This window comes from Perissodus microlepis, chromosome 12, assembly GCF_051167445.1.
Source record: "Perissodus microlepis isolate ML-2025 ecotype Zambia chromosome 12, ASM5116744v1, whole genome shotgun sequence".
NCBI lineage: Eukaryota > Metazoa > Chordata > Actinopteri > Cichliformes > Cichlidae > Perissodus > Perissodus microlepis.
The window spans coordinates 1,112,931-1,131,362 of NC_140472.1; the positions used below are offsets into that span (position 1 = coordinate 1,112,931).

General features: G+C 43.4%; 1 protein-coding gene across 2 annotated transcripts in view; it reads right to left on the minus strand.

Moving 5' to 3' along the window:
* abca2 (ATP-binding cassette, sub-family A (ABC1), member 2) overlaps window positions 1–18,432 on the minus strand; it is a 103,788-nt gene that overhangs the window by 28,479 nt on the left and 56,877 nt on the right. For both annotated transcript variants that reach the window (XM_084946047.1, XM_084946046.1), the window contains exons 16-29: window positions 14,577–14,767; window positions 11,959–12,109; window positions 11,625–11,829; window positions 11,371–11,535; window positions 10,697–10,877; window positions 10,148–10,360; window positions 9,692–9,888; window positions 9,273–9,446; window positions 8,486–8,679; window positions 6,196–6,316; window positions 5,802–6,092; window positions 3,491–3,712; window positions 1,845–1,947; window positions 750–1,075 (exon numbers count right to left, since the gene is read on the minus strand). In XM_084946047.1, the coding sequence (XP_084802173.1) occupies window positions 750–1,075; window positions 1,845–1,947; window positions 3,491–3,712; window positions 5,802–6,092; window positions 6,196–6,316; window positions 8,486–8,679; window positions 9,273–9,446; window positions 9,692–9,888; window positions 10,148–10,360; window positions 10,697–10,877; window positions 11,371–11,535; window positions 11,625–11,829; window positions 11,959–12,109; window positions 14,577–14,767 (2,734 nt within the window). The remainder of the gene's footprint in view (window positions 1–749; window positions 1,076–1,844; window positions 1,948–3,490; window positions 3,713–5,801; window positions 6,093–6,195; window positions 6,317–8,485; window positions 8,680–9,272; window positions 9,447–9,691; window positions 9,889–10,147; window positions 10,361–10,696; window positions 10,878–11,370; window positions 11,536–11,624; window positions 11,830–11,958; window positions 12,110–14,576; window positions 14,768–18,432) is intronic.

The following is an 18,432-nucleotide window of genomic DNA, read 5'->3' on the forward strand; positions in this document are numbered from 1 at the left end:
AGCAGGGCCTGAGAGCCCGAGGTCCTTTAGTGGGGCCCTGTGGTCACTGCCCAGCACTGTGGAGCCTGACTGGCCTTTAACCATACCAGAACTGGCAGGTCCAGCAGTGGTGCCCTGTTATTATTACTGTGAGACAGACGTGAACGGGTCTGGAGAAGCCATAGAGAAAGTTATGCAATCTGTAACATCAACCAGTATGACCAGTTTGCTGGTTAGTCAGTGATGGTCAGGCAGATACACAAGCCTACGCAGGCTAGGCAGCTGTCATTGACACTGGGTCCTGGGTTCCTCCTGGTGCATCCAGGCAATTCCCAGAGGAACTGATACTACTTAGTGGTCCCCAGTCTTCCCTTCAAATAGACTGTCCAAGAGCTCACTGATGCCTTGGTCCAGATCTGGGAGGAGATCTTCCAGGAGACTGTCATCTCATTAGAAGCATATTTCGACATTGTCAGGCATGCATACATGCATGCATTTGCTGCAATTAATTTTTCCACCAAACAGACTCGCATGCTGCATCATTTTTTCACTCTGACTTCAGCCCTCTGTAGATTGATCATTTTCATCAAATGATGTGTCATCCTTCATTCCTAATATATTACCTGGACCACATCACCTTAGACATGCAGCATGATGATGTGTTTCCAAAATGTTCCTTTATTTATTTTTTGTTTCAAGTCAAGTCTTGATTTTCAGATATAGAGCTACATATGTTAAATGGGCCGCATGCACATTATGGAAGCACTTACTATGAACTGTAATTGGAGGAGTGACTGTTTGGTTCCACAGACCGTCCTCAAAATTAGAGTCTGGGTCATCTGAAGGTGCTGGCGAAGGTGGTGGGGGGACAAAGTTGGAGAGGGGGACGCCCTGAGTGAAGGAGTCCAGACACATAGAATCAAAGTATTTGGCAGCTAGGGTTTTGGAGTTATTGGCATTGGGGTTGAGGGTTTGTGCTAGCTGGTCCAGGGTGCTGTTGAAGGGGGTTTTGAGGATACAAGTAGCACCGATACCCGAGGGCAGGCGGAAGGTGTTGATGATCTTCTGTGGGCTGGCGTCTGGTGACAGCTTGTTCCTGAGAGTGGACCAAAGATGTGTCAGTCACATTTCTTTCTATTCCACTGTGTCAATGTTGACTTGAGCAAAATGCTGCTGTGCACCAGGATTCTGTTTAAAGTAACAGCTTATTTCAGCGTCTAAAGGCTCCAGTATTTGGACTAATAAGATCTCTTTTGGTCAACCTTGCTAAGCTCTGCTACAGGTCGAGGTGACAGGACTCCATGGAATAATATATAAGGTGATTGAGTTAGTCCATGACCCTGAACCATAGTTATGCTTGGCACACTCATCGCTGACAGTCCTGCTAACACAAGGCTATATCGTTTTTAACACAGGTCACTTTGGCTGTTGTGTGTAAGGGTGACAGTAGCAGGCATAAACAATCAGCACATACATCTTCAATCATAAAAATGAGATGAAATCAGTTCCCTGGTCTCACTGCAACCATCACACAACTTGACAATTTAGCCACATATACTGAAACTAATCCTTTCATTACTGATGTGGAGATGATTCACTACCAGAAACCCTTTATAGGTCTTGGTAGAGCTTTCTTATATGCAGCTGTTTACTAAGCAAAAGACAAGTTGCTACAGCAGTGTGGACAGTTACAATCACGGCATCTACGCTAATTAAACCTGACAGACAGTTTAGTATAAATAATATCAAGCATGTTGAATTTTTATTTGCTGAAAACATGAAAGAAACATCTGCAATATTTAGTTTTAATGATAAAAATCTGCATGAGTTATATAAGTTTATCAGTAAATTAAACATCATTCTACCTGTACTGGGGTCTGTCTTCATTGGCATAAGGGATGAAGTTGCCTCTTGGTTGGGTATAGTTATGATACTGAGATGGGGACAAGATCAGGGGTGGCAAATCTCCTGTAAAATAATCCACACAGAACATTCATCCATTAATCAGGGATCTTTTTACATAGATTTTACAGCTAATTGTAAAAATAAAGTGCAATGAGCTCTAGAAACCCGCTTGGGGTGGCTGTAGCTCAGGTGGTAGAGCAGGTCATCTACTGATCAGAAGGTTCCTGGCTTCCCCTAGTCTGCATGCCAAATATCCTTGGGCAAGATACTAACCCCAAATTGCTCTCCGATGCATCCATCGGAGTATGAATGTGTGTGAATGTTACTTAGAAAGCACCTAGAAAAATTTGAATGGGTGAATGCACAAGTTGTATAAACTTAGGGTTAGTGCTACTCTTCTGAGCTTTGAGTGCTCAGAAGAGTAGAAAAGCGCTGTATAAGAACCAGTCCATTTACCATGTATTTCATTAGTTTAGTAGCTCCACTGTTTTAACTGTTGAATGAATAAAATAAACAAATAATTTCAATATCGACTGAAGTGAGCATGCTCACCAGCTACTGCTACCCTCCACCCTGGTATATCACACATTCTTCATAGCTGGCTGCAGGAGCTCCACAAAAAGCAACACGAGTCACAATGAGCCAAACTTAACAACAAGACGACAAAGTGACGCTTTCAGTCTATGATTATTGATGCCCTCCGTTTCTAAGCATGAAAGCATAAAATGATTATTTAACTACGCTGCTCTGTTCTTATATAAAATGTGAAATTTAAACATGAAACACACTCACATATGTATGTGTTTCTGCTACAAATATGGGGGCTCTTTTCTGAATATTTCAGGTGATCGCTGCAGGACACGGACATGAATCTCTGGCACTGTGTGTAAAACTCCTCCTCGCTCCAGACTCACAAACAGCTGCTTCCCCTGTGCCGTTCAGACACCATCCCCCCACACCCCACCCTGCCAACCCAGCTCAACAATCTGGTCTGAGTAACCCTCATCAGTCATCACTCGTGGACTCAGAGTCCTTATCACTACTTCTAAGCGCTTTGCAACCTGTTCTCCAATATGTGCCTTTCTCTTGTTTGTATATATTTGTTCCTGCTGTCTTACCATTGATACTTTATTGTCATTGTCAATCGTGCAGGAGTAAAGGGCTATTCTATTCTATTCTATTCTATTCTATTCTATTGCTCGGTTTCTTTGCTGCTAATCTTAGTGTACCACCTTCATGATTCATTTTAATACTTTGGTTCAAACATTTGTCTTGTAAAGTTTGATCCACGTATTTTAAGTTTTTCTATTTTAGGAAGATGTTTATGAGCAAAGACTGTTCGATGAATGTGAAATTCAATACAGTTTTATTTACATGTGGCCAAATCACAACAACTTATATCATCTAAACTGCTGAGAGCCCGCTCAGCAGTTTATTTGTAATAGACTGTTAAAGTATTAAGAGCGCTGTACAAAACTGTATTCACCATAATCTAAATACTGAACTGTTTAACAGTATACAGACAACTTCTGCAATCCTGTTCATCTTCTTGGTAAGGCAGGACGGCAGCAATATTAAAACCACCAAAGGACGAGTAAAATCTCACCGATCTCGGGCACAGATAAGGCCACGGTCATGGCCACACAGACAAAGAAGGCAGGCAGGAGGATCTGAGAGAAGAGACCCTTGGTGTTCCTCTTGGCACAGTGAAACCTCTTGATAATAAGTCCGTGAAACTGGCTCAGTTTCAACCACCAACCCTCCAGCTTGAACGTGCCCTGCCCTTCCAGCACCTCCGGCTCTGGTGACGAGGGGTTCTCTGCATCTCCTAAAGTGAAAAAGTTAAAACATGAAATAGACAAACTGACAAAATCTGGATGAGAACAGTAATCACAACACTGGTCTGTATGATTCTTTAGTGCTCACACTATTCTGCTCACTATGAGCATTTTTATTCAAGAAGCATGAAAAGAAAAAAGATCTAAAGAAAAACAAAAACTAAGAAAAACACATTTAATGTTGTAGCATTGTCACTTGCATTTATTAACTAATAAACTGATGAAAATATTCATCTAAATTTTGACAATATAAGTCACTAAAACCTGAAACGAGCCATGAGAGTCATGGGTTCGAGCACAAACGTCTTTTCTGATGGAAGCATCTAAACTCATGATGAGAGTGATAACTGTGTGTTTTTAAAACAAAAAGTCTGTTCTTTCCTTTAAAAACGTGTTCAACTTTAAGTCATCTTAGATAAATATTTACCACCTGTTTGTTCAGTTATCTTAAATTCTGTTTGACATGCATGGAAGTGCCTGTGAATCCCATCTTTATATCCCTCCACAGATATTCTGTCCGTGCCTTGGCTGACATTTTATCCATTCAAACATCGCATGTGTCAGGCAGTGGTCAGGGATGGAGGCTGTGGCAGTCTGATCCCTAGATATCGAGGCTGGCTGCTGGGACATGAAATGCCACCTCTCTGGTGGGGAAGGAGTCTGAGTTAGTGTGTGAGGTTGAGAGATATTGGCTATAGCAGGCTCAACACATGGCTTTGGTTTGGAACCAGTCTCCTGGAGAGGTCCTGGACTGTTCAAGTCACTGCTCCATCTAGTGACTCTGTCTTCTTACTGGGAGACTTCAACACTCACGTGGACAGTGAGACCTGAAGGGGGGTGACTGGGAGGAATGGCCTGATCCGAACCAGATCAGGGTTCTGTTTTTGGCTTCTGTGCAAATCACAGTTTGTTCATACAAACACTATTTTTGAATATAAGGGTGCCCATACACAAACACGGTACCAGGACACCGTAGGTTGATGATCAGTTGTCTTATTGTATAATCAGATTTCTGATCTATCCAGAACATTTGCATGAAGAGAGGGCTAGAGCCGTCAACTGACCACCGCCTGGTAATGAGTAGGATCAGGTGGTGGGGGAGGATATTGAACCTGGCACGCCTAAATGTATTGTGAGAGTGCCCTGGGAATGCCTGGCAGAGGCTCCGCTCTGGGAGATCTGGGGTGGTGAGTCCCATCTTTAAGAAGGGGGGGGGTCAGAGGGTTTCTTTCAATTCAATTCAATTTTATTTATACAGTGCCCAATCACAACAACAGTCGCCTCAGGGCACTTTATACTGTAAGGTCGACCCTACAATGATACCTACAGAGAAAAATCCAACATTCATATGACCCCCTATGAGCAGCACTTTGGTGACAGTGGGAAGGAAAAACTCCCTTTTAACAGGAAGAAACGTCCGTCAGAACCAGGCTCAGGGAGGGGCGGGGCCATCTGCTGCGACCGGTTGGGGTGAGAGAAGGAAGACAGGATAAAGACATGCTGTGGATAATTACAAGGGGGTCACACTCCTCAGCTTCCCTAGAAAGGTCTATTCTCAGGGACAGCTTGTCCATTAGTCAAACCTCAGATGCAGGATGGAACAAGAGCAAGACGCTGCCTGGGTGCCTCCTAGGTTAGATATTGTCAGCATGACCCATCTGCAGGAGGCTTTGGTGCAAGTCCATAACACACTGGTGGGGTGAGGTGGCTGGGGAGAGGGAGATCAGGGCTTTTCTGCTTAGGCTGTTGCCCCCATAACGAGGGAGGGAAGGATGGACGGATGATTGACTTGTTCTTTTATTAAGGTCATTTTTTCCCAAATTTTGGATTCACTGTCACTCTGCATCATCTGCTCTCCAACCATCATTTCTTGACACATTTTAAAGATGCTCAAACCAATAGAGTGCACCACACCATCATTTGCCTCAGCAGAGTAAGAGAATGGTTTTGTAAAGATTTTTTTTAATAAACTAGCAAAAAACAAACAAACAAAAATGTTTTTAATTTGTGTATAAATTCATGAAAGATGTGGCAAAGAACGATCAAACAAGAGTACATCTGCTGTTGTTGTTGTCTTACCCTGGAGGCTAGCAGAGTCAGCCCCCTGTCTGTTGTCAAAGAGCGGACAGTAATCTCCATAGAAGTCGGTATATAGCCCTCCTTCATCGCCTCTTACTGAGCCGACAGATGAGGAGGACATTAGAGAAGACTGGCTCTGGCTTAGTGTGGAACACTTCACCAGATTGTTTAGTTCCACCGTTGGCTTTTCAGGCTCCACTTGGGATCCTGTCTCACCCTGTGGTCCCCCCAAACCTTCTGAACCGATTGATGATTTCCCTACAGAGCTCCCCCCTGGCGAACCCTTTATGTCTGCTCAGAGATAATAGGGGTGGGAAGAAGGTAATCATGTCAGCCATGTGCCAACTGATGAAGTCAAAACACACATATGAACATATAAGAAACATGTGCTCACCAGCATCGCTGTTTTCAAGAGACTGGTCCTCTTCAGACACTTTGAGAAAGACCTCCTCTAAGGTGGTGTCCATTACCCCAAAACTAGTCAGTGCCAGGGAGTCCAAGCTCTTCTCTAAAGCCTGGAGGCACAATGGCAAATTAGTAAATAAGGCAAAATGAGAGTTTGAAGATTGTTAGAAGTGTACAAAGTCTGTCTTTATGTATGACCGCCTTTATTCTTCAGCACAGAATGAAGAATGAATTTTATTTTGAAGCAGTCTTCATGTATACTTATTCAGGCTTTTTGAAGGATATTCCAAAGCTTATCTGTGGCTGTTTGCTGCCTTTTGCTTCATTCTCTGTCAAGATGATTCCACACCGCTACAATAACATTGAGTTCCTGGGCAGGTCAGTGAATGGCTGATAGTGTTTCACTGGGAATTTGTCTACCCAGATATGCTTTTACTGCACTGCAGTGTGTTTGGGATCACTAAAAAATGAAGCCAATGCTTACCAGACGGTACTCCATGATAGATCACAACCTGTCAGTACTTTTTCCCTTTCATATTTCCATCTATTTGAACAATATCGGCAACACTGCTGGCTTAATTGTCACATTAAACTATGAGATCGACCCGTAAAACATCATAACACATTTATGTCAAGATGTTTTAAAGGTCGATAAATATGCTCAGCTTTCTTTTGATTGCTACAAACTGAGGATTTGATACAAAAATGAAACACTTCATTCTTAAGGCCTGTTTCAGTCTAGTTCTTGCACAACTTGGCATACTTCCTTAAGAATGGCTTCTTGACAGCCACTCTTACAGTTAGATCATTTCTGATGAGACTTCAGCAAACAGTAGGTCAAATGAAGGGCCGGGTGCACGTGGTCCTGTGTCAGGTGCTGTATTTTTCCCCGTTTCTAAAGGACGTGGCTTTTAGATACTGGTTATCTGCTCCGGGAGGTTTTCACACTTGTTGTTAATCTCTCTTCCACAGCATGTCTTTATCCTGTCTTCCTTCTCTCACCCCAACCAATCGCAGCAGATGGCCCCGCCCCTCCCTGAGCGTCTGACGGACGCTTCTTCCTGTTAAAAGGGAGTTTTTCCTTCCCACTGTCACCAAAGTGCTTGCTCATAGGGGGTCATATGATTGTTGGGTCTACCTTACAGTATAAAGCACCTTGAGGCGACTGTTGTTTGGTTCTATATAAATAAAACTGAATTGAATTGAAGTTTGTCGGCCTTTATGGGTCTTCTTTTGTCCACTTCTTTGAGGACACTGCACACCATGCTAAGATCTGCCAAGGTTTGGGGTACTACAACACTGTTAAAAAGGTTTTTTTTATGTCACACTTACAGGGATAGTCCTGGGTCTTTGTACTAGCATTTTGAGTTCAACATTTTAGTACTACTTGTGTGGTTTCCACATCTTTGTCCTTTATTTATGTCATTTTAAGTTTTTATTATATCCCATTTAGTTTTTTCATTCTCAGTTTTGCTCGTCTCCTTTTGGGAACATGTATATTTGGCTAGGCCTGAGCCTGGGCCTTGCTGAGCCCTGCCCACTGCAGGCCATGGTCATGGAGGTTGGGGGTTTCCCCTCCCTACTGCTACTCATTTGTAGTTGCTTCCCCTGGCTTGGGCCTCTTTGGTGCCCGGTGGGGGGTCTGCTTGGTGCAGGCCAAATCCACCCATTCATCCATCCATCGATTATTAATCCACGGCCCTCTTCCACAGTTCTACTGTCTTCCTCCCTGCACGGCCGACCTATCACAGAGTATCACTGCTCCTGGCTGAACCTGGTTCTGCAGGAAGCTACTTCCTGTTAAAAGGGAGTTCTCCTTCCCACAGCCACCAAGGCAGTTGTTTTTTGTATTATTGTAGAGTTGTTAGTTTACAAAAGCACCTTGAAGTAACCGTGGTTGTAATTTGGTGCTATATAAATAAAACTGAATTGAATTAGATTACATTTAAAACACATTGTCTTTTATGCAATTAGCCAGACCATATATAGAATGCTAACAAACTTAAACATATCAGCAGCAGCATCAGAAAAGATGTAAATGACCTGCTTTTCTACTCATCATTCACACCAGCACTTTTTTCTATTCTTTTTCTACATGTTTTTTATCAAACATTCACACCCTGATGGATGCATTGATGAGCAACTTGAGGTTAGTATCTTGGCCAAGGATATTTGGCATACAGACTGGGAGCAACCAGGGATCAAACTACCAACCTTGCGATCAATAGCTGTGAGTTTATTCTGTAACAGAAGAGTTTTCTTTGCTTGTGTAAATGTACCTGAAACAGCCTCTCAAAACAGCCCTTCTTGACAGCCTCAGAAGGCAGCACGTAGGACAGCTCAGTGTTGGAGTCGGACACCAGCAGGCAGGAAGCCACAAACTGACGAATAAACCGAGTGACCTGAACTTCTGAGCAAGGCGACAGAGAGGAGGACGGAGACAGAGACGGAGGCTGGAACTGGCTGGCCTGGCCTTAGCATTGAAAGAAAAAACACAAAGCATGAAGACTTTTGGTTTTTTGCATGGTGGTGGGTAGGTGGGGGTGGTGGGCACATGTTTGTTGTGGTCATATTTGCATAGTGTAGGGCTCTTCTGCTTGTGTGGTTTTGTTTTGCCTTTCTATTAAAAGCAGTTTTGGTTGAAGGTTTAGTAATCGTGTTACTGCTCTGCTTCTAACATCTTTCTGCTGTGTGTAGTTCAACTCCACGCACACACTGAATAAAATGAACATCATTTATGAGGGGCTCCTTTAACTGAACTCTCACCTCATACATTATTATATTATAATCAGATTATTGAAGTGAATGCTGGATGTACATTTGTGATGATTCCAGAACACCATGCCAGTAAGTATTTTCTACTGTAATTCACCAAAATATAGACAAAGGTTGTACATATGTTAAATAAAATCAATAAAATCCCAAATGTACAAATCATATAGTAGACAAACAATGTATGCAGTGTATATGATTGCACTTCTGTGTATACCAATGCACACATGCATTCATAAATCATGACCATATGTATCATTAAGGGGCTCCCCACACACACACACACACACACACCTCGGCCTTCGCTCTGCTTTTTGACCAGTGTCAGCTTGTATCCATCTCCATAAGTGCTCTTGAGAAAGAGTGGGGAGCCACAGCATTTGAGTTTCCCATGTGAGATGATGGCAATGCGATCTCCCAGAAGGTCTGCTTCATCCATGTGGTGGGTAGACAGCAGAATTGTGCGGCCTAGGGCAGAGGAGCCACACACATATGTAGGAGGTGGTTTGGGTTACATTTACCATGCAGGACATCAAAAAAAGGATAGAGCGTGCCTCTGCAACAATATTCTGAAAACTGAACGCAGAGGACATTTTTTCCCACGTGCATACAAGAAATATGAACAGACTGAACAACACTTAAATATCTTTGGTGAGGATTAAATCCCTGGATTGATGTCATGTCACTCTGCACGATACCTAGGAGTCACTCACCTTGTTTGTACTTGAGAATGAGATCCCAGATGGCTCGGCGGGCGTAGGGGTCCACCCCTGCGGTTGGTTCGTCTAGGATGACGGCCCTGGAACCACCAACAAAGGCAATGGCGACAGACAACTTTCTCTTCATCCCACCAGACAATGTCTGCACCAAGCTGTGACGCTTATTGGACAACTCCAGGTCAACAATCATCCTGGACACACACAGACAGAGAGAGTTGTGTTCTGTTGATTGGTGAAAAGTTGTGAGGCAAGTTAAACCCTAATGAGTCCCAAACAACTAAACAGCATTAAGCCTGTGCTGTGACCTCAGTGCCTTTACATATGCACAGTTTGAATTTCCATAAAGGTTCAGGATAGGCTCTTTATCTTACAATACAAGGTGCCTCTGGGCAACTGCTGTTGTAATTTGGCGCTACATAAATAAAACTGAATTGAATAAAAGCAGCTGACTTGTCCATCTCCTTGCAGATGTCTTCTTCAGCCATGCCTTTGAGCCTAGAGTAGAACCACAGATGCTCCTCCACACTCAGCTTGTCAAACAGGACGTTGTGCTGCGGACACATCCCGAGGTTCTGTCGAATACGCTCCATCTCAGTGCGGATATCGTGGCCATAGATGGTGGCAGAGCCAGACGTGGGCGGGAACAAACCTGTCAGGATGGACCTATGAACATACAGTTGAGATTACAGGTCACAGTGATACATTAACCAGGATGTGTTGCTTAAATGTTGTTTGGTCCAATATATCTTAGTGATGATTAACTTTAAAAAATATCATATTTTTATTTTCTTCTTTTTTTGTTTGTTTGTGTGTAGCTACAGCAGGCTGAACATTTAGGAACAGATCATGGATGTTTATATTTCATTATATATATAAGTCTTATAAAACCTGCATGTCTCAGTGTGATCTAAAAAACCATGCAAGAGTAAATCGTTGAGCTCTCCAGTGCCGGAGCTGCACAATAAAAACCATTACTACATGCTGCACACTGCCTCTCACATTGTAGTCGTCTTCCCAGCTCCATTGTGTCCCAAGAAGGAAACCACCTGGTTTTCATGGAGGTTGAGGCTCAGTTTGTTCAGGGCCAGTTTACTGCCTGTCTTGTACACCTTGGTCAGTTTGTCTATACACACCACCAGGGGAAGGTGGTTGGGCTCCTCCTCTATCCCGCGGATCTCCTCTGGAGTTGGAATGACACAGAAGAAAAAGCAGTGAGAACAAAATCGGAAACATTTATAAAAATATCGATTTAAAAAGTGTTCAGTTTTTCTCCATCGTTAATTCCACTTCTTTTGTTAAAAGCACTAAGAGGAGAGGCAAATAATCACATGCTTGAAACAGGGAGAGACCCTGTGGTTTCTGCATGGCGATTTGAACTCAGCACTATTATTTACTCGGGACAAATAAGGAAATAAAAGGGGCGTGGCTTCATGTCATCTTGAACTGAACTGTCTCGTGTGTCACATTGGAATCTGGAAATTCATAATCCTGGTCAAACATGCAAACTTGGAAAGGTTCCTGTGTAAGGAAATAATAATATTTAATATTATTATGATATTATGGAGGGATAAATAATATTTATCCTTCTACTAAAGTTTAGGATGGTGTGTATTACAGTGTTTTTAAGCTGATTGACAGAATATGTCCTCGAGCACCATGTTGTTGGTTTTTACCATTCCTCCGGTGGTCCATCGCACAAGCCTGATCCTCCTCCATCACACTGAGCCTGGCAGCTCCACCTCCGCACCAAGGCCAGTCCCAGGTCTCGACACGGCCACTGCCAGACCAGTAGGACCTCTGCAGTGGGAAGTACCATGGGCGCGGCAGCCCATACATTCCTAATGGAAAATTAGGGAAAATCTAATCAGCAGAAGATTCCTAAATAACGTTTGTTGGGAGAAAACCTGAGAGAGCAAGGATTTCACACCTGGATGCACAGCCTCTATGTACCAGGTCAGCACACCGTACACGCCAGCATCAATGATGAGCATCATCATGGAGAGACCGAGGTTAAAGTCATCGCCTTCTACAGGTGACTGGCTTATGGTCTGCCACTGAATGCCAACACCTGCTACCTCGTATAGAGCAAAATACTTGGAACCAAGGCCAAAAGCTGTGGTAGACATCAGAGACTAAAAGAGAAGGAAACAATGTGGATTATCTGATTTCACAGAACAACAGATAAAGAACATTTTACCAACGCACCACAAATTCAAAGAGTTTTGATTGGTGAAAAAGGAAAAACATGTAAAATGCCTTACAGCAATGCATTTCTCGAAGGCAGTGATCTTGTCGTGAGCCACCTCCTCCCTAATGGCCACATACATATAGGGCACATAGCTGAGGAAATAGATGATTCCTCCGCAGGCAGAAGCCAGCTTAGCTTTGGAGTAGATTACTGACACCAGGAAACTGGGAAAAAAAGGTACGCTTCATTTGTTTCATGACATATTCCACAAGTTTTTAAAATACAATGAGATGTGCAGCAAAATCACTAAATATAAAGACAAGGTTCACAATTTTACAAAAATAATCATCACTCAATGTTCACTAACATTAAAACTCAAGACACCAGGTTTTCCATGTCTGGCAGAAACCTCCAGCACTGATCGAAAAAAAGCCATTGAGAACCAAAAGTCCTGACCACAGGAGGCTGACTACAAACTCCTCTTACACTGACATACTGACAGCTTAGTATCCATCCATCCGTCCATGAATAACCATGTCTCAAGGACAGCAGCCTAACAAGAGAAACACAGACCTAACTCACCCCAGAAACCTCGTCTATCTCATCTCAGGAAACACTGAGGGGATTATCGGGCCATTGGAGGGACATTTCTCCAGCGTGCCCTGAGCCTCCTCCAGGTAGGACTACATGCAAAAATGGCCCCAATCTATCCGTCAATCTTTTGTTTTCCATCACAGACGCCAAGATACTTCAATTCCTCCACTTGGGACAGCAACTCTTCCCTGGTGGGAACACCACCTTTTTGCAAAAATCCAACTGGGAGCCCAGTCAGTCTACATGTAGTGCCAAAACACAACAACAGCCACCTCAAGGCGCCTTGTAAGGTAGACCCTACATACAAGGTCTTAAATAATCAGGCCCCATCTTATCTTAATGACCTTGTAGTACCATATCACCCCATTAGAGCACTTCGCTCTCACTCTGCAGGCCTACTTGTTGTTCCTAGAGTATTTAAAAGTAGAATGGGAGGCAGAGCCTTCAGTTTTCAGGCCCCTCTTCTGTGGAACCAGCTTCCAGTTTGGATTCAGGAGACAGACACTATCTCTACTTTCAAGATTAGGCTTCAAACTTTCCTTTTTGATAAAGCATATAGTTAGGGCTGGACCAGGTGACCCTGGATCCTCCCTTAGTTATGCTGCAATAGGTGTAGGCTGCTGGAGGATTCCCATGATGCACTGGGTGTTTCTTCTTAAGTCACCTTTCTCATTCCTCCCTGCATTTAGTTATTATTAATCTCTGTCTCGCTTCTATATCATGTCTTCGTCCTGTCTTCCTCCCCTCATCCCCATCGAATAGCAGCAGATGTGAGTTCCTCCCTGAGCCTGGTTCTGCTGGAGGTTTCTTCCTGTTAATAGGGAGTTTTTCCTTCCCACCGTCGCCAAAGCACTTACTCACAGGGGTCATCTAACTGTTGGGATTTTCTGTGTTCTTTGTATTATTGTAGGGTCTGCCTTACAATATAAAGCACTTTGAGGCGACTGTTGTTGCCGTATAAATAAAACTGAATAGAAGTTTTGGAGGGTGAAGGTCTCCAGTCCTAATCGGAGCGCTCAGGGCAGTGATCCCCAACAGGGAGCGTGGCCTCAGCAGAGCCCAGGAACAGCAAAGATACTGCACAGGACCCTCAAGCTCCCAGGCCTCTGGCAGAGGACCCGAGGATAAAGACTGCTCGCAGGAAGGATGGACATTTTATTTGGTATATGGTAATAAAGTTACTTCAGGTAATGAAGTACCTCCCTGGTAGAGTTTGCATGCATCTCATCCTGTCATTATGTCTGTAAACATGATGCCTCGATAAGTCCTGAATCAATTAAAATGAAACGTTAAATGGGTGGAGAGTTTATATTCACAGTCGTGTGTATTGTCAACAAATAGAAAATATCTAATTAATATTTAAATATCATTTGACGTCTGACCTCTTCGTCAAGGTCAACGAAACATTTAAATGTGTAATGAATGCTACACATGTACTTGCTACATAAATAAATAATAAAATAGTATAAGTGGGTTTCAACAGGACAAATAACAAACGCCTGCACTCTTCATGCACTGCAAATGTCTTAAAGTATTCTTTAAAAGAATAAAGTAAAAATAATAAATGCATATTATAATCTTGTTCCCTGAAACCTAAAGAGTGAGCTGCCTTGGTGGAGGTTTGTGCTCAGAGTGCTTCTTGTAACTAATGAAAACACTGCCAGACTTACACATGTTAAAGTTCATTCACTCTTTTGTTTAAGTGAGAATGACCAGCGAGTATCAAATAAGATTTGATTGCAGATTGTAGGAAGGAAGTGCTTAATTTTATCAAACTGCTGTCAGAGGTAAAAATTAAATTATGCGTTCTCCACTGTACCGATAAATGCTAACTAACCTAATTGTTTTCAATGAGTTTTATTTTTCTAGGCTTAAATGCACCATGCTTTACAAGCTATATTCACATAGCATTTCAATTCATAAATTCAGCAGTTTATCTCATGCACACCAGTAGATATATTGGAGGTCTGGGCAAAACTGACCTTTGACCCTGTGGTGAGAGTATCCCCTTCCTATTCTGAACTGTACTAAACATTATCCGTGAAGCTGTGCACACTGAGGCATTGAGCCAGAAGTGAGGAATTTACAAAGTCTTACCAGAACATGATAGTAGCCACGGCATAGATGGTAAGGAACAGCCAGATGATGAAGGGATCGCTGTGGAGCAACACCCGGCCGTACTTTAAAATGGCCGTGAGAGCAGTGACGGAGATGGACAGCTGGACAAAGCCCGTGATGAACCACGCCACCCAGTGGACTGCATTGTTCAGACCCATCATCTTCATCACCTGAGACAGAGACACTATGGTTACTTGCAAGTATGCACAGTAGTGTGAAAAAGTCTTTGACCCTTATACAACACACTAAACACAAAATGCAGTTTCTAAATAAAAGTATTTATGAATAAGTGGACAAAACCCCCAAAGCTACACGGCCCCTAAACCTGGTTGGGCCTCAGCAGCAACAACTGCACTCAGGTGTTTGTGATAACTGGCAGTGAGTGTTTTACACTCTGTGGAGGAATTTTGGCTCGTCTTTGCAGAATTGTTGTAACTCAGCCACACTGGAGGGTTTTTGAGCATCTCAGTCAGGTCAGAGTTGTGTTTCTTAGACCATCCAGAGGTGGACTTGCTGCTGTGTTTTGGATCATTGTCCTGCTGAAGCGTGCTTCAGCTTGAGGTCACAAACAGATGGACAGACATTTTCCTTATTGGATGTTTTGGCAGACGGCAGAAATCCTGTTTCCGTTTACCACAGCAAGTCTTCAGGTCCTGAGACAGAAAAACAGGGTTAACTCTGGTTGGTCGGCTCCTCCCGGGAGGGGTCACCACCAGAGATGGGCAGTAACGCGTTACAAGTAATGCGTTACTGCGTTACTGTAATCTGATTACTTTTTTCAAGTAACTTGACCAACACTGTTCACCACTATTGTGTGTTTCTGGCATTTGTGGTTCGCTGGAGTCCCACAACTTTGGAAACGGCTTTCTGACCTTTTCCAGACTGAGAAACTTTGTTCCGTCACTCATTGTTTCACACACATCCTTATTTTTTAATGATAAATTTGGAAAATTTGTGAAAGTGAATTTTGTGAAGTAATGGGAGTGGTGTTATTTTTCTAGTGACCACTATAACCCACGTTTACCCACTCACACACACCTGCAGCACTTTGAGGTCTTTTAATGTAACACACACAGAGTTCAGGATAATGTCCAAGTGTATTTCACTAAGCTGAAGTAAATTCTGGGTCATTCTCTACATATTTCCACTGGTGGCTTTTGGTTTTGGGCCCCGACTTATGCTGCAGGGATTGTTTGCTTCACAACAAAGCAAATAAAGACAGATCATCATCATGATCAGTCTGCACAGAGCGTTTTTGGTTTTTTAATGTTGTTTTTTTGGTAAATGGCCTGTATTTGTATAGCACTTTACTCGTCCCTAAGGACCCCAAAGCGCTTTACACGTTCAGTCATCCACACATTCACACACTGGTGATGGCAGCTACATTGCAGCCACAGCCACCCTGGGGCGCACTGACAGAGGCGAGGCTGCCGGACACTGGCGCCACCGGGCCCTCTGACCACCACCAGTAGGCAACGGGTGAAGTGTCTTGTCCAAGGACACAACGACCGAGACTGTTGGAGCCGGGGCTCGAACCGGCAACCTTCCGATTACAAGACGAACGCCCAACTCTTGAGCCACGATCGCCCCCTGTTTTTTGGTATTTTGTCTTTATTTGACACCAGTAGTGACGACAGACAGGTGAGCAGAGAGAGCCCAGGCTGCTGCCTTGTGTCCATGTGTCATATGGTCGCCCACTGAGTTATGCTGGTGCCCAGAGAGGATTTGTCGCACACTGAGACGTGTGAGCGAGTGTACGATAAACCGAAGTCAAAGATCAGACAGAGACACCGTAAGCAGGAGGAAAGTGATGACGAGTCCCTGACTGCCGGGAGAAACAGCAGTTCGTCTTTTTTTTATTAACCTATCAGCGTAAGATTGAATAAAACTTCTCATGTTTTAAAAGTACTTAAGCAGTAAAAGTACTTTTACACTGTTTTATAAAATTTAATTCCATTCAACAAGTTAACATATAATATGTACCGTAATTGTCGGGCTATAAGCCGCTACTTTTTGCACAAGCTTTGAACCCTGCGGCTTTTAGTCAGGTGCGGCTTTTCTATGGATTGTCCATGATTTTTGTCATATCGTAAGACGATTTGTTTTGTTTGTTCCGCTGTTGTACGGCACTATGTTGCCTGGCGGAAGGGCATGTGATCAGACACACAGTATCGGGGTTCAAGAGTGGTATGTTGGTCACATGTCCGTCCACCAGGCAACGTAGTGCCGTACGAAGTAGCGCGAAAAAACAAACTTCAAAGTAGCGCTACGCGTTCAGCGGGAGGCGTGGATGATGAGCGGCGATAAACTTGCAAAAAGCAAGTTATGCTCAACTCCACCAGTGGATTCTGACAGCGTGGAAAAGTGTGAAAACATCCACGATCACCAACGGATTTCGAAGGGCTGGACTGCTGCATGATGGAGAGGAGGACACCGCCACGGCCCTTCTGAGGGTGTTCGACTCTGACACTGACAACGAGGATTTCTTTGGTTTTGAAAGTGACAACGAAGGAAAGAAGCTGAGAGTGGATGACGAAGCCATCCTGAGCCTGTTCGTATCCGACACTGGAGAAGAGGACTTTGGTGGTTTTAGTGCGCAGGAAGAAGAGAAAGATGGTGGTGAATGACTGACTTTTCTTCTTGTTAAAGCCGTGTCGCTGCACCTGAGCCTAAAAGGTAGGCCGGATCTATTTTTCTGGTGTGCTGTAGGTTATTGTTATGTACTACATTTCTTACTCATTTATGAAGCACAGTACATGCTTCGTACTTGTAATTACTGCTACTTGTACATATACCTAAAAAGTTATGCAAATATGTACCCATAACTTGTTTTCAAAATATTAATAAAAGGGGCGTGTCTCCAAACAGCCATCTCTTTCCTGACAATTCCCTTTGTGCATATTCTCTTACATATGATAAGTCAACATTGAAACACCTGCGGCTTTTAGTCAGGTGCAGCTAATGTATGTACAAAACAGGATTTCCCCCTGATTTTAGCTTGTGCGGCTAATATTCAGGTGCGCTTTGTAGTCCGGGAAATACGATATTTGGTGTAAGGTATTAATCAATGTAAAAAAAACCATTATAATCTTATCATTAAAAATGTGAAAATGTAAAAAGTGGCACAAAATCCAGAAATAAGTTTACTAAGCAGAACATGGACCCATGTTTGTGTTTTTAAGGCTGGCGTGGTCGCAGTAGCCTGAGAGGAGGCAGCAAAGAGCAACACTAAGGCCGCACGCTGATGTACAGCGTGAAACAATGTTGCCATGGATTTTGGAGCAACCCTGCTTTTCAACACTAAAGGAAAAATAAAGGAGCCACACAGCTGCACACATACTGGGAGCAGTTCACTGGTGACTCTTTGCAGCTGCTTGCTCGTGCACATTTATTCCACTGGTCTTGGTGAGAGGTAACAGGCAGGGTGAGTATCCTTGTATTCCCTCAGCTTGCTGCTTGTATGACGGGTTTCTACCAGGGGAGGAGAGAGTCGCTTCATCTGGGATCTGGTCAGGAAAGTTCGTCTACTTATCAGACTTCAGATCCCGGAGGAACCATGCAGTTATTGTCCTGGTTGCAGAACACTGGACCAGCTCTTTATCTTCTTATCTATTTAGGGTGGGTGTGGACATGGAGACATTCGATCATGTCCCTCAGGTACATGAGTGCTTGGGCCCATTACTGAAATCACTGTCCATCCCTGTCCAACTGTTGTGAGACACTGGTCCACATTACCAGCAATAAGCTGGACTTGTTTGGGGGGTGTTGACATGCATGAAATGCTGCGAGCGATTCTATCACTGAGCTGCACTGTATGTTTTTTGTAAATACAAGC